Raw genomic sequence first — 15,810 nt, 5'->3', positions numbered from 1 at the left:
TTATAAAAGAAAGCCCCAGGCCTGATCCTGCCGTTTCAGGTCTGCCTAAACTTTAACAGGAAAAGTCTAAAACAATCTGGATTACCCTGAGATTCTCATGAAAGACCTTGAACAGACTCTACACCTGAACTGCCTATTGGACTGTGACCTTTTAAAATGATTCCAGAGAGATTTTACAGATCAGCAGCCTCACCATCTCTGCTATGAAAGTGACCTAAGGACTTGACACATATTTGTATGTATATTGATCTTTCAACCTTTTGCAACTCTTCTTTTCCTGTTATGACTAAAAGCTTTCCCTTTAATTACTAAAGTATTGGCAGCAGCATGATTAATGGAAAAGATCGGAGACTCATATTGACCTAGGGATCAGTGCCTGGTCTTTTGGGACTGGTGAACCTCACATATAGTGAATCAGATTTTCAGTAACTACTCACTATACTAGACTTGGCTATCTGGATGGAAGTCAAAGCTTAAAGGGGACTGTATTTGGATTCTTGGTGACCAATGTGGTATTAAAGACACTGTTTTGTCATTGCCTTGGTGAATCTAATTATAGAACAAACCACCAGTTTGGGGAATTGTCTGCCCTATTCCTTGCAGTTTGCCAGGAATATAACATTCTCATTGTGGCCTATCCAGGCACCTGGTCACAAGTTTATTCTCCACTGTCCTCAATTCTCATTAGTTTATTGTGGGTCTTGTGATATTTGGTGGTTTTCTTAAAGCCCCAGCCCCTGGGGTCTTGTGATTACAAAATCATCCTGCATTTCCTTTTTTTAAAAAAAAAGAGTAAGTGTCTAGCCCTCTTGATTGTAAACATGAACCCCAACAGCTCAAAACAGAGATGGCAAATAAAAAGAACCCCAAATGTATTAGTTTTTACAACATTTTCATGGGTTTTAAACCAATCTCAAGATTTGCTAGGCCCTGACTCATGTTGTTTGCACATTTAGGGTTGGCGAGACTGATTCCGGCCACTGGATCTTGTTATGCCTGTCTGCTCAATTAAAGAGCCCCCTACTATCAGAAATCTTCTCCCTATGTAGGTACTTATCGAATGGGATGGGGCTTTAAAGAGCTATATATCGGATGAGTTTTTGAATGGCATGTGAGATGGCTTAATATTCTTTTCATTTGCTGTTGTTCTATAAATAGAGCCATGTCCCTACAACCAGTCTATAAAGGTCACCTTATAATGTTTTCCTATCTCCTGTATTAAAAAGCAATGCTTTTCAGCTGACATTCCAACTTCAAGTCAAGCATGATGTAAGTTTGTTCCAGACTACAATGAAATGGCTGCAAACAAGATCAGTATATGATTGCTGAAGAGCATCCCATCCATAGTCAACAAAGGGCACTTCATCAAACAAAACAGGCTGTATGAATACCAGATTGTCTCCAAATATTTGGTTCATGCTAAAAATATAGCACATTTATTAAAAATATATATTTATAAACATTGGTATGAACAGACACAAATGTCAAGCAAATGAGAAAGAAAAAATAATCATGTCACTTATTTCCCCCAACATTTTATTGTTTTTAGGCAGATCTTGCTCGAAGGAATTGTTTTTCCATCATTGCACCATATGTTCATTCTAAATAAAAAGCCTGTCAGTTTCAATGTAAATAAAATTGAGAAGTCAAGAAGAAAAAAAATCATTTGATCTAATGGACACAAAATCTGTGCTATCTAGCTATCTTTCAGAGTATATGGTATACATTAGTAATTCTAAATAGTGTACAGTCTCTTTCTATTGTGTATGTATCCCAGATTGAATTCTTCAAAGCTGCTACTTACATAATTGCAGTCATTTCCCCCAAAACCAAACCTCCACAAAAAGGGAAAGGAGCAAGACAGAAGAGTTTAGCTTGTCACTGCGTGAAAAAGTCTGGTTAAATTAATTGTGCTTCAGCTTTCACTGCCTGCAGGCAGTGCGTTTATGATGTGGTAATATAGTACAGAATCAATTTTGATTAAGCAACATGTCAATACCCTACAATGTTTGTTGTCACCTTTAGCAGCCGTTTCATTGGTTCTCATCGTGTGCCTTCTGGCTCACAATGTTGTGTAAATGTACACAAAAATGATCACAATGAGGTTCAGAATTGTTCCAATAATCCCAAGCATTGCCAGGATGGTTTCTTCTTTGCTCTCCTTTTCTTGATTGCCTTTATCTTCTTCATTTCCACTAGTGATTACCATCTTGGAAGCCAGTTTCTTTATCCTTCTCCTCAGGCTAACCTAGAATTAGAAAGATGAGCATCAAAGTAAATTGTTAGTTACAATGACTTGTTTCTAATACTGAAGCCAATCCTGCAGTCCTTATCCCCATCATATTTTATAATAATGGCACATTTTAAAATAGTTTATAAAGGGTTCACAAATGATTAACAGATGTTTTAATAAATGGTTAATCAAATGCTATAGTCCAACACTCAGGTTAGTTATAACTGCGTATAACAGTTTCTACTGATGTGCTTATGACCATTTATAACACATACTACTCATGTCTGTAACATGATTATAATGTCTACTAACCTTCTAAACTGTTTATAAATGTACCTTTCATATAAAGTGTATCTCCTGGCTCAGACAAACTCCCACTGAAGTGGGAGCTTTGTCTGCATCAGAACAGCAAGGTACAGCCCATAAAGTGGTGGGGAAAGTTGGTTTAAACTATAGGACTATGCAGCAAATTGATAAGAGAAGTAAAACTGAGCAGACCTTGTTTCATTTAATAGGAAAATAAGACAAACATTTTGTTTCCTGACTAGAAGGAAGACAACAGTGACTTTGCAATAAATAATTCAGAACAAAAGCAGAGACAAAATAACGCCCCATCTTCACTTTTTTCCTTATTCTTAATATAAGATAAAAAGTTACTTGCAGCGCAGTCAGCTGAAAAATATCAGACCCTCCAGTGTGAAGGATTCAGCCATTTTCTAAGGAGCAGCCTCAGATCCTGTGAGGCTCCTACAGAGTGGAGTCTTCAGTTTGTGCCAGTTTTGGCTTCCTAGCTGATGGCTCTGGGTCTGTTCTGTAAGCCCCAAAGCCCCACACACCTGGAAAGGGCCATTCTGTTTCCCAACACAAAATAACCTGCCAAGATCTGGGTTCAGGTTACATGCTACCTGAGCGCCGTGGTTGCACTCTGCAATTCCTTCCCGGGCATCACAAAAAGTGGGGAAAATGCCCAACCACCATATTTTGTAGGTGGGCTTTACACAAAACAGACAGGAGAAAATGCACTGTAGATCAGCTGTTCCCTGTCTCCTCCCCACAACCACCCACTTAGAGTACATGTCTGCACTGTTATTAAACACCTGTGGTTGGCCCATGTCAGCTGACTTGGGCTCATGGGGGTCAAGCTATGGGGCTATTTAATTGGAGTGTAGGGCTCTGGGACCCTCAGGTGCTTCACCTGAGCCCAAACATCTACACTGCAATTAAACAGCTTTGTAGCCTGAGCCTGAGTCAGCTGACACAGGCCAGTCTCAGGTATTTGATTGCTGTGTAGACGTACCCTTACTGACCTGATCTCAGTGAGGCTGGTGCTTCACACTGAGATAATGCTGAGGGAATGCTGAAGTGTATACAGAGGAGGGGTGAAGGACGAACACCCAGTTAACCTGTTTACATATCTCTCCCCTCCTTGCAGCATTTGCAAGCTGAGTGCAGCCTTGAATGCCAGGAAGATCTGAGCCCAGGTGGGAGAAAAAGATAGAAAAGATATAGAAGATAGGGGGCCTTTAAGGAACTGAGGAAGCTGGGCTGCCATGAGCGATAACCTAATCACGTGCTATGAGGTGTTCAGTGCCTTCAAATCCCTTCAATGTCAATGAGGTTGTCCCAGTGGTATTCAAAACTTTGATCAGGCCTCACCTGAGTGGAAAGTTCAGCACAACGTGGAGAAATATATACGCCACATTAAGCAACAGGAGCCGGGCACGGGGGGAAAATGTGTGCAGAGAGAAAGGATGTGGTCAGGGCATAGGTACTTCAATGTAATCCAGTCCATAGGTCTGTCAGTTACTCTTGCTGCCACGCAGGAGCTGTTGCTCACTGGAGAGTGCTTATGAGCTGCACTTAGAAGAAAGCGAGAGCAATGGAGAGCAACCGTGACTCTAACAGCCAAAAGCAAAATGCCTGCATTATCTGCTGCCCTCATCTTCCTTTGTTTGATTGAATCACGAGTAACAAAAAGCATCCTGTGGCTCAGCATTGCGCAACCCTCATGCACTCTGCAGGCTCAAACCCAGGGAGTCTGAACTACACACAGTACCCAATGGGCTTAGTGTGGGGAGTGCTGAGCATTGCCAGCTCTCACTGCTCTTGATAGAAACAGAGAGTCTGAGCACCTAACAGGATTGGGTCCTACATATGACCTTAGTACCTGATTTGGCCCAATCTAGCACTATTGCAGTCAATGGAAGTTTGGACATTGATGTCAATGAGAGCAGTATCAAAATGACTTTTACAAATGTAGGAACTAACCATGCAAGGGACTGAGCATTCTCATCTCCCATGTTCTCAATGGCAGTTAAGGCCATTCACTATGTGGCAGGATCAGGCTCTTAGCCTTCACCCCTCTAGTAGGCAGAGGGTAAATTTTGCTACTGCAAATCTATCGGCCCTCAGTTTTAATATAATTTGCTTCATTCCAAACAAGTCTCTCCCTCTGGCTTGCTGTGCTCTTTTTTCTTCTATCCAGCTATCGGCAGCTTCTATAGTTCCTTTGGTGCTGTGATCTTCTTTATACCATGTTGTATGTATTTGAGAGCCTTACACCACTTCATTCCCTTCAAACATTTTGTTAAAGCTGAGAAGTCTTCACTCTCATTGACCTCATAGCATTGACCAAAGAGGATTTAGAGAATAACTAACAAGGTAGAGCAGGAAACCAGAAAATTCAGACTGAAGATCAGCATGGAGAAGACAAAAATGATGGCAATTGGAAGACAAGAGGAAGAGGTAAAGGTCAAACTCAGAGGCAAAGAGTTAGAACAAGTGGAAAAATGTGTGTACCTTGAAAGACTGGCATCGAAGAGTGGCAATTGTGAAGATTAGCTTCCTTTTTGCAGCTACGCATTAGCCACTACCGCATTAGGAAAACTCTGTTGAAGCTGGAAGACTAAAGAAATTTAGATAAAAAGAAATATCAGCATAGATGAGATAACTCTCATGCTGATACTGTTGTGTGGGTCAGCAAGTTGGAATATGAAGAATAGCACAGAATGATAGATATTGACTGCAGAAATGAACAGGCTGAGGGGAATGCTTTAAGATGTCAAAAAGAAAAAATGAAGTGATAAGAAAATGGCTAAGACAAGAAATAATGCTGTACAGAAGATCCAAGAAAGATGACTGTGGTGGTTTGAATGTGTGTCAAGAATGGATCTGGAAAGGATACCACACATGGCAATACGTACCAGCGTGCAAGGAACTAGAAATGAGAATGTATTGGCTAGACGTGGTGAAGAATTAAAGAGGTCAAAAACATTTAAAGATTAACAAAGCTGTGAAGCTGGTACAAGACAGAAAATGGTGGAAAGTCTTCATCCAGCTCCATCATTGCTGCTGAGCTGACGGGCGACAACCAAAGAAGAAACCTTTACTCAGATAACAATACTGTTTCCCTATTCAATAATTCGTCTGTTGACATAGAATTCCTTTGCATGTACAATGACAACTTGATTATTACATAATGGCCTGGTCATCCCAATATTACCTCACTCAAAATTAGTCTGCTCCCTGCTTCATTTTGTGGGATCCATTATCATTTTAATGTAATCTTTGGGAAAGTGTAATATTCTCTTTACTGTGAGCAGAGGAGTAAGGCTGAGCCAGTAGTTAGGGCCTTAGTCTGGCACTCAGGAGCCCAGGGCTCAGTTCTCTGCCCTGCCACAGCTTTGCTGTGTGTTCTTAAGCAGGTCCCTTTGCCTCTCTGTGTCTCAGTTCCCCATCCATAGACTAGAACAGCAGCTCTTCACTACCCCACAAGGACATTGTGAAGATAAATATGGTGAATGCTCAGATACTACAGTAATGGGGGCCCTCAGAGTACCTAAAATGGATAGGCTAGCATAGCAGATTCCAAATCCAATAGTATTGTAACATGGCTGCTAGCACATCTATGGGACTTCCTGGCCACTGGGAACTTCAGGGTGGCAATGCGGGGGGGAACTTAGATCCTCCTCCTTTGATACCACAGACCAGTAACAACTGAACTAAACCTGCTCTGTTAACAGTAGTGTTATTCTGAAAGAGGGCAGCAGCAGCTACACACCCCCCAAACAATTGCAGTAGGTTTGCCATATCTAATATCTGGCGCATATCCCTAAAGAACTGCCTGCACCAATAAGTTTGATGGACTTTGTACTTGCTAGCACTTTGATTTGCTCTTGAAAAAGTTTTGGAAGTGACATGACTCATGATTACAAGTCATTATTTATAAGATCCTCAGTTGGATTAAAGGCTTATCCTGAGTGCCCAAACTCCAATGTGCTTTGGCAGAGCTAAGCGTGATCAGTGACTTGTGGGAGATGCTTTGCATGCTGCTGGATCATTCCCATGCTATCATGTACTATCTGAGCAACATTTTGAAAAGTCCCCTGGGCCAGATCCTCAGGTGATATAAATCAGCATAGCTCCACTGACTTCTGTGGAGCTACATCAATTAACACCCTCTGAGGATCTGGCCCATTATGTTCAATCTAGCTTGAAGATCAGATGCTATAAATTCTGCATTCTTAATCCGTAATCACAGACAATCACCAGCAAAATTGTTCTGATATTTAAACTTGTTTATAGTCCCCAGGCGTTTGGTTGTGATGACACATTAACAGATATGAGAGCTTTAATTTTCTGAAAACAGTTTCACCCTCCAGGAATGAGAAATACACAGCAGAACTGGTTTTGATTAGCAAACTGAAGAGGACGCTGAAATCATGCAAAGATGCATAAGTTGTTGAAGTGTGACACCTTCCTTATCTCACAAAGAAAGGAAGCTCTAGCAGTGCTCAAATTACCAAGCCAGGGAAGAGAGGATTCTAGAGAATGGAACGCACATGAACATCAGGAGTTTGAAAAGTCAGATGGAAGTGATTGTTCTAATTCAAAGTTCTTGTAATCACATTGCCCCTTTAAGGATGAAGTTGGGAGGGAAAGTTGAGTGCCTTGCTCAACACCAGACAGTCATTCCCAGTACCATTAAGAGATACTGTGCTGCTGGAGCTGCTATTTTTGGAATGAGATGTCAAACAACATCCTTAGCGCCTGTGTTTTGTGAAAGATCCACTGACCCTTTTTGTACAAGTTGCTATGGCAAAGTTTCCACATTCTACCTGACTAGAATCCCTATGCCATTCCTATAGACAGGTACTCTTCACTTCCTGGCCTAAACTGCTGAGTTGTGCACTGTGTGCTCTTACACAGCCGTCATGTTCCTCCCCAGAAGCATTTCAGTGGTGGGTGCAGAGAATCCTGCCTTTGTTCATAAAGATCCTACGGATGCTTTGGGATGAAGAGCATCATATAAACGTGAGGCATCATTAAGACAAAGAGAAAGAAAAGAGGAGAAACATTGTGTCAGTTTATGATGGCCTTGAACCAAAATCCCATGCATTTGGGAATGTTTGGATTTGAATTTCATGGCTCAGTCCAATTGCCAGTGAAATTGTGGAACAACTCACAATGTTTCTGTGCTGCTATATTAGCCTCCTTTCGGCAGCTCCGGATCTTTTATGCAGTGCTAGAATGGAATGGAGTTCGCATCTTCTGAGATTCATAGTCCAGTGTCTTAATCACAAACTCATCCTTCCTGAGAAATCAAAAAAAAGAATCTCTGCAGCAACTACAATTGGATGCTGGAAGATATAGATGTGTACCCTCCATATAATATGTGGATATGATCTTATAAATCAATAAACAGGAACCACAATTTATTTATCTTTGAATAATATTCCTCATTGGTATCCATTCCTGTTATTAAATCAAAACCATTTGGAAAAATATAAAAATAAAAAAATCTTAAAATTTGTATTTTTATACTCCAATGCGATATAGTGTTAACCAAAATACTTGTAGGAATTTGATTAGGAAAGGACGATATGCTAAAGCAACTGCTTCCAGGTCCTCAGATCTCAGCTCATCATCCTCATTCTCTAGGGTCTTTCTGGAGTTATCTTTTACAAATAACAGACCACAAGGACTTATTAAAAAAAAAATGTAATAGATGTGTCTCAGTGAGAGACAGACCTTCAATTATCAGCAAAGAGTTATGTAATCTTTGTCACAGGCAGTCTGAAGAATTGTTCTAACGTCACTATAAATTGTATTTCATTCTAACCTGCCATAGAAGACATTTTAAAAAAATATTCATAGAAGAACATTTTTGTTTCTATAGTAAGAGCTAAGAAATAAATATAAATCCGGAATCCAGTTCTTGACTGGTGTAACTCCTCTGACTTCAAGTTACACCAGGAAATAATTTGTCCCTTAGCGTGACAAACTATTTTTAAATGAAGAAGCACTTTGCAATGGAATTACGAGGTGAGTCTTCCTTTAACAAGAATACTATAATCTGCTTTGTACAAATAGGTAGAATTGTCATCAAAACACCTAGCAACATAACACAACACTTTATAATGCAACTTCTATCTTAGGTATATAGCAATCATGTATATAGCTTGAAGACTCAGCTTTCAGTTCCACCTGTGTCTTTGCTCTGAAAACTAACTATAGCCGTGGCTGGTAACACCTCATGTTATTCAGGTTGACCAACACTTCCCATTATAAGACGCTGTTTTCAGTTGCTTAAAACTTCGCCAGATTTTAACAGTTTGGGCTGAACTTTTTCATGCAAGCCTCAGGATGATTTTTTTTTCTTTTTTTTAATTTCAGCCAAAACAATTCAGCTATTTCTAAGAACAAGGCTAGGTGAACATATGTTTTGCCCAGGTTAAAAAAGTCTTGAGACCTCTTCTGTGAAAAAATCTAATGCCCTCCTGCTTTGGAGCAGGGACAAACTCCCCTGAAGTTTGGCTGGGGAGATTGCCTTTTGCTGTCCCTGTCAAAATTTGCCCACATTTGGCCAAGTTGAAAAATAATCAGTTTGTACATGCTCAGTGGAGACTTTGATTTTAGCAACTAAAATGTCCAAAGATTCCATCCTGACTGAGCATGCTCAAGCCCCTCACAGCTTCTAGTGCTGACCACACTGTACATGTGGCATCCTCAGACAGCAACTGAGCATGCTTTACCTCCTCACAGCTCCTGGTGCTTACCAGACTACCCACCCACCATCACCGCAGAGTGACTAAGCATGCTGGAACAAAATACTTAAGGGGGTTGTGAAATCTGCATCATTGGAGGTTTTTAAGAACAGGTTAGACAAATGTCTGTCAAGGATAATACTTAGTCCTGCCACAGTGCAGGGAACTGGACTAAGTGACCTGTTGAGGGCCCTCCCCATTCCTATATTTCTATGATTCTATGCTCCATCTATGGCTGTGGGGTGAAGCCAGACTTTCCCTCTAATTGCTGCTCCCAGCTGCTATGGGTCAGGCATTGAAAATGACAGCATTTCTCCTGTGCTTTCAGTTAGCCCCCGGCTGGCACCCAGGCAGTGTGGGGGAGGAAGCTATGTGATTTGTATGCAAAAGAGACAAAAGCAGGAGCAGGGGGATGGACAAGGAGTCTTGTGAGACTGGAACTGGAGGATGGGAGACAAACTGTGACCAGGAGATAGGGAGGACTGGGAGTTGGGAGGACACCAAAACAAGACACGCCTCTTTACACGCTTCAACACCTGGGAGAGGGACAGTGAACAAGCAATATCTGACAGATATATAATGACGTCATTTTAATGCACTGCTGGAAAGCACTCAGATCCTACATCCATGAGCATAAGGGATACGTCCTTACCTATATGGAAAAGAATAGCTGATTAAGAAAATGGGCAGGAGTGGGAGCCAGTTGGTTGGGGTTGAGGAAACCCCGAGACTAGATGAGGAACTGAGAGACTGGGACTAGGAACTTGGGGAGAATGGCAGTGAGGGCAGACATAGCTGACAGAGTCTTGAGGCGTACTGGTACTAACTAGGCAAAGAGTCTGGAAGAAGTAGCCAGGAACAGGGGAGACTGGGACAAAGGAGAGAAATCTACATTGTATAGGGAGCTTAGGCACCTAATTCAGGGCAATGGATTCCTCTAGGTGGCAGGCACCTCAACGTTATGCATTGCAATGCTGAGTCTAAGTCTCCTTAGAAAAGCATGGCCCCTGAAAAAATGAAATTAATATTAGACCTTTCTCACAATAAACAGTGCACTGTAGATCTAGCTGGCAAAGCAAAGCCCTTTCATATTTGTCTATGGTCCAGTATTAGTCCCTTTGCAAATATACAGTTTGTCTAGAGATTTACTAGATTATCTGCAGATGGCTTCCAATACTATACTGTATACATAATGACCTGTACCATTTTTCTGTCTGCAGTGGCTAGTGTACTATATAAAGAACATATTTTGATGTTTAATGTAATGCAACATATATATCATATTGCCTCAAGGACATAGTAGGTTGTATCAGTTTATCTGATGCATCCTGACATACTCCAATGTAGTGTCAGTAATCTAAAACAATGCTCATGTAAAATGGGAATAAAAGCAAGAATTTATCCATAAAACTAGAAGTATTTTCTTGCTACCTTGCACTAAAGGCATTCTTTTAAGGATTTAGAGAGAAGAATGAAAGTTAAGTTACATTTTCAGTTATAGACACTGAGCCAAATTCTGCTGTCAGTTACACTTGGAGAAATCTGGAGTAACGCCATAGTTTACAGCAAAATTACTCTGGATTTACACCAGTGTAACCTAGAGCCCCAAATTTGACCCCTGATCTATTACACAGATCTTTGAATAACATATAATAAATTGTTTTAAAAATATCATAGGTAAGAAAAAGGATCTTATCAATTAGGATGTAAAATAGTCAAATTACTTGGGTGACATAAAAATTCAGAAAGGCGCAGATGCTTCTCTACCCCCATCTTTGGTTAGAGTTTATTGGATGTTAATAGCCACCAGAAGTCCCTTGTGTGTAGGAAGAGCACAGGACCATGGAAAATTGGTGTGGTGAATAGTCTGTAGATAGGAACATTTGCTAAGCATATCTTTTTAATTATTTGCAACAACTCTTAGCACTTATTTTTCAAAACTGAAAGTGTAATGCAGCTAAAATTTATACATCTAGGAACAAAGAATGTTGGCCATACGTATAGGATATTGGACATAATCCTGGGGAACAGTGACTCTGAAAAAGATTTGGGGGTTGTGGTGGATAATCAACGAACATGAGCTCCCACAGTGTGATGCTGTCACCAAAAGGGCTAATGCCATCCTTGGGTGCATAAACAGGGGAATCTTGAGTAGGAATAGAGAGATTATTTTGCTTCCATATTTGGCACTGATGTGACAACCACTGGAATGCTGTGTTCAGTCCCTATTGTCCACATTCAAGGAGGATATTGATAAATTGGAGAGGGTTCAGAGAAGAGCCACGAGAATGATTAAAGGATTAGAAAACCTGCCTAACAGTAATAGACTTGAGGAGCTCAATCTATCTGGCTTAATAAAGAGAAGGTTAAGGGGTGATGTGATTACAGTCTATAAGTATCTATATGAGCAACAAAAATTTAATAATCGGCTCTTCAGTCTAGCAGAGAAATTTATACAATCCAATGGCTGCAATTTGAAGCTAGAGTTGGTAAGAATGAAAGTAAGGCATACATTTTGAATGGTGAGAGTAATTAATTATTGGAACAATTTACCAGGGATTATGGTAGATTCTCCACCTCTGACAATTTCTAATTCAAGATGGCATGTTTTTTCTAAAAGATTTGTTCTAGGAATTATTTTGGGGAGGTTTTATGGCCTCTGTTAATACAGGAGGTCAGACTAGATGATCACAATGGTCTCTTCTGGCCTTGGAATCATCAGTCAGCAGAGGCTGATGCATAAAATCTTCTCCTTCCAAGATACTCCTGAAGAATTGCATTCTTTCAAAATAGTTGCTATATCATATTGTTATCAATGAGACTGCTACAGGCTGCCTTGATTCAAGATACACTCCATTAAAATGGCCATTATTTGTAATAGGAATAAATTATATCTACCTTCAAGGAAGATGGGAAATCTCTATGCTCTAAGGAGGTGAACAGAAAGAGTGCGAGCAGCAGGTGAATGGGAGCAAAGGCCATCTTGGCAAAAGGCAGCTTGTGGCCTCAGTCAGTCCAATGGAGAACTATAGGAAATAGTTCAAAAGAGGGCAGTTCCTCATGGAATTCTCTGTTGTAGAACATTATCTGCAATCTCTGCTGAAGGAGAAACTGAGTTATGAAGAAGAATGGGGGGGATTACCTGTAATCATAGAATAATTCTTCATATATTGCCTGTTCACAAGATTTTATGAGTTTTAATTAAACAGAAGTTTGAAATGTTTGCTTTAGTCCATTATTAACATCATTTGGGTCAAAAAGGGTTTGCAACTGAGGATGAAACTTCTTGCTAATTCTCAAAAAAAATCATTTATCCTCTCAGATTAAGTGTTATTATTTTCATGAGGATTTGCTGATTTTTCCTGCAAAAAAGAGAGGTTGAATCCCTGCTTTAAGCTCAAAGCTCACCTCATACTTAACCATATAACTACAACTGGTGCCTCCTTAATATGCAGAGAGTCCTAGAACCTGAGAAGGGAGAAGGCAGAATACTGCAGTGATAGATACTATGGTGCTTGGAGCTATGGCACAACGTAAGCTAAAGAGACAGTTGTACTGATGAATGTAAGAAAGCTTTTTTCAGTCATAGATCTTACAAAATATTTTGCAAAGTATGGTAATTATCATTATCGCCACATGTGCATGCAGAAACTGAGATCTAGGGCAGGAAAGTGATTTACCCAAGATGACACAGCTTTTCAGGAGCTGGGAATGCAGTACAGTTTTTCTGACTTCCAGTTCAAGTTCCTATCCACTGAACTAGATCTTCAGTTGCTGTAAACTGAGTTAGCTTTATTAAAAACAATGGAGCTTCACCAGCTTACACCAGCTGAGGATCTGGCACATATGTTTTTAACAAGTCAATCTGCTGCATGCGTAATTTAATCCAGTGTCCAATGGCAATGCAGGAACAAAGGTGGAGAATGTGATTTATTTTTTTGTTGGCCTCAGTGAAATCTGTACAACAATGGTAGCATAGATGGAAAACTCATAACATACACTGATGTGGATGAAAACCATGGTTGTGTGTCTAATATACCATACTGAAGAAATTATGCAATAAAAGTTCATCCTACTGAAAATATTTTTTCCCATAAGATTGCCAAGGTCAGTGTCATCTTGGATTATCTGCTACATAAGTGCCAGCCACACAAGTTAGACCCATCCAGGGGCTGTACACTCTCGGGCAGAAGGTCACTAAACACTCGTAGTTGATCTATGGCTCCTGAGACTTGAAGGAGGAGAACAACTGCAAGTATAATGCAGGGTTTTTTTGCTCGCTGAAGTGCATATTATTTTGGTACACAAATAAGTGAATAAAACATATTGAAGGGGATTATAAACTGCAGACTAATGACCGGAGGCACTGTGCAGGCAGATCCCTACTGAAACTACCTGCCTTATTGGATGCAAAGTCTGTTTCCTGCAAAAATGCCAGCTGTAGAACATAGCCTAGTCATAGGTGGAGCTAATTGATCATGAATAACTAAGCATATTTAGTTCCTCTGAGCCATTTACACTGTTAATTACTTCCTTGGCATCTCCCACTCTTTATGGGCCTGATCCAATGTCCAATAACATCAACAGAAAGACTTCCACTGGCTTTGCTTTGGATCAGGCTGTATATGGACCACTCTGGTGCTTAGCAGTAGATTCGAACCAGGATCAGCAAGTATCATTTTCATGCACTACACACGGGAGAAACAAAGTAGTGAAAATGTAGCAGGTGTTACAATGTCTTTCCACCTTACAGACATAGGTACTGTAGGGGACTGCGGAAGACTGTGTCACGGCCTAGCTAGGGTGTCTCCGCTTTCTCGGCGGCCTTGTGAAGAGCCCCTGCTTGCTAAGTGGCCGGTCATTGTAGGACACAGCATGCCAGTTATAACTTGCTTTTAACTGGTTGAAACCAGTTTGTATGGCCTTAGGCCAAAGGGCGGACATAGCCTGTGGGAAGTCCCTTTTTGCATATGTATGAGTTGCTTTTGTATTGTGTATATATAGCTGTATGCTCCCGGTCCGCCTTTGGACTCCGACCCAGGCCGAGCTGAGCTTCGGTGCTGGGTTCCCCGCCTAAGTGACAGCAACGCCCAGGGTCCCCGTTGCGGATGTGTCACTTTAGCTTCATTAAAGCCAAATAACTCACTGTGTGTGTGGGCCTCGTCCTTGCAGAGCACTCAGGCACGTAACAGGTACTCATCAGTGAGCCTCTGGCTAGTCAGGAGCACAGGGGTTGTCTCCAAGCCATAGATAATATCTTTCTTCAGGTATCACTGGGAGGTGCCCCCATCAGGCCCATGCCCCTCTGAATGATTCTTTCACTTAAGAGTACTTTGTTTTAATATCTGGCCTCACCTCACAAAATGCATGCACATCGCAGGGTGTTTTAGTCATAGTGGATGGACCACAAGATGTTGTTGCATTGCAAACTTACGTAAAATCCACAATTTCCTTAAAATGCTGACATTTTGAAAAATTCTGATTTCACCCTCACATTTCCACCCTTTTTCTTAATTTAAAGTTGCTGAAAAGTTAAGTTCTTTATTTATCCACAGATCATGCACATGCAATGCCATCTTCTGTACACTGCCAGCTAACATTTCTCAGACATCCACTGGGGAGATTATTATCTCTCTATGAGTGAGAGGGTAGTTCAGTCTTCATACTCATCCAATCCTTGCCAGAAACAACAAGGTTGCAAGTGGGGGGATATTTTTATGATGTGGGCACTCCTCCACTTGCTTATTTCATAGAGAACACGAAACACCCCTTAAATGGTAATAATATTCCACTTCCTGAGCTGTGCCTAACCAAAAACCCAGATTTCATATACCATTACCCAGTCCCTCAACGTCACTTTTTTTTAACCACCTCACTAATTATCAATGCCAATAACAGATGTAAAGAAATTACCACATTTACCAGAATGGACCAAAACCTCCAGTCCAGCTCTCTCCCCTTCCTCCTGATGCAGAAGCAAAATCTCTAAAGGGCTCTTTTTGGTTCCAGTTTCAGGAGCACACTTTTCGCACAGTACTCCCTCCCTACCCAGCCCCAGAACTTCCCAGGCCCTGCCATTCACACATGACAGGCTACCCTCTGCACTAGTCAGCTACACTTTGCCTTGTATCTCCACGGACTCAGCTGTCCCCAGCCTCTCCCAAACCTCACCGACACATCCTTAGCTCTAGCCCCTGGCCTCTCTGATGTTTGCTTTCTTAAGGGAGGTTAGTTGTCACACTCTCCTCTCCTCCACAGTTTTTTGGTGGTGGTAGGAGATAGGGCACCGTGGCCATTACCAGCCAGTCCTTCAGGGACAGGATATCTTTAGTAAAAGCCATCCTCTCCTCAGAGTCTTTTGATGTGGAACCTGCTCTCTCTCTCCACTGGCGCCAACTAGGCAGCAGAATGCTACAATCTGCTCCCTGCTACATCCATCTGTGGGGCTCAGAAACATGAACAATCTTATATTTGAACTGCACCTTTCAGCTTCATTGGTCCCCAAATGCTCCACAGCCTTTGATATCTGAT

The 15,810-nt window shown here is 41.1% G+C and overlaps 1 protein-coding gene across 1 annotated transcript in view; it reads right to left on the bottom strand.

The window, feature by feature from the left end:
* Nucleotides 1-1,414: 1,414 nt before the first annotated feature.
* The window catches only part of LOC116819946 (protein TUNAR), a 32,994-nt gene continuing 18,598 nt past the window's right edge, over nucleotides 1,415-15,810 (bottom strand). The window contains exon 4 of the mRNA XM_075064614.1: nucleotides 1,415-2,248. Within this exon, the coding sequence (XP_074920715.1) occupies nucleotides 2,063-2,248 (186 nt within the window). The 3' untranslated portion in view covers nucleotides 1,415-2,062. The remainder of the gene's footprint in view (nucleotides 2,249-15,810) is intronic.

Source organism: Chelonoidis abingdonii, chromosome 4, assembly GCF_003597395.2.
Source record: "Chelonoidis abingdonii isolate Lonesome George chromosome 4, CheloAbing_2.0, whole genome shotgun sequence".
NCBI classification, from domain to species: Eukaryota; Metazoa; Chordata; order Testudines; family Testudinidae; genus Chelonoidis; species Chelonoidis abingdonii.
The sequence above is the reverse complement of the archived record's forward strand: the minus strand, read 5'-3'. Positions and strand labels throughout refer to the sequence as shown.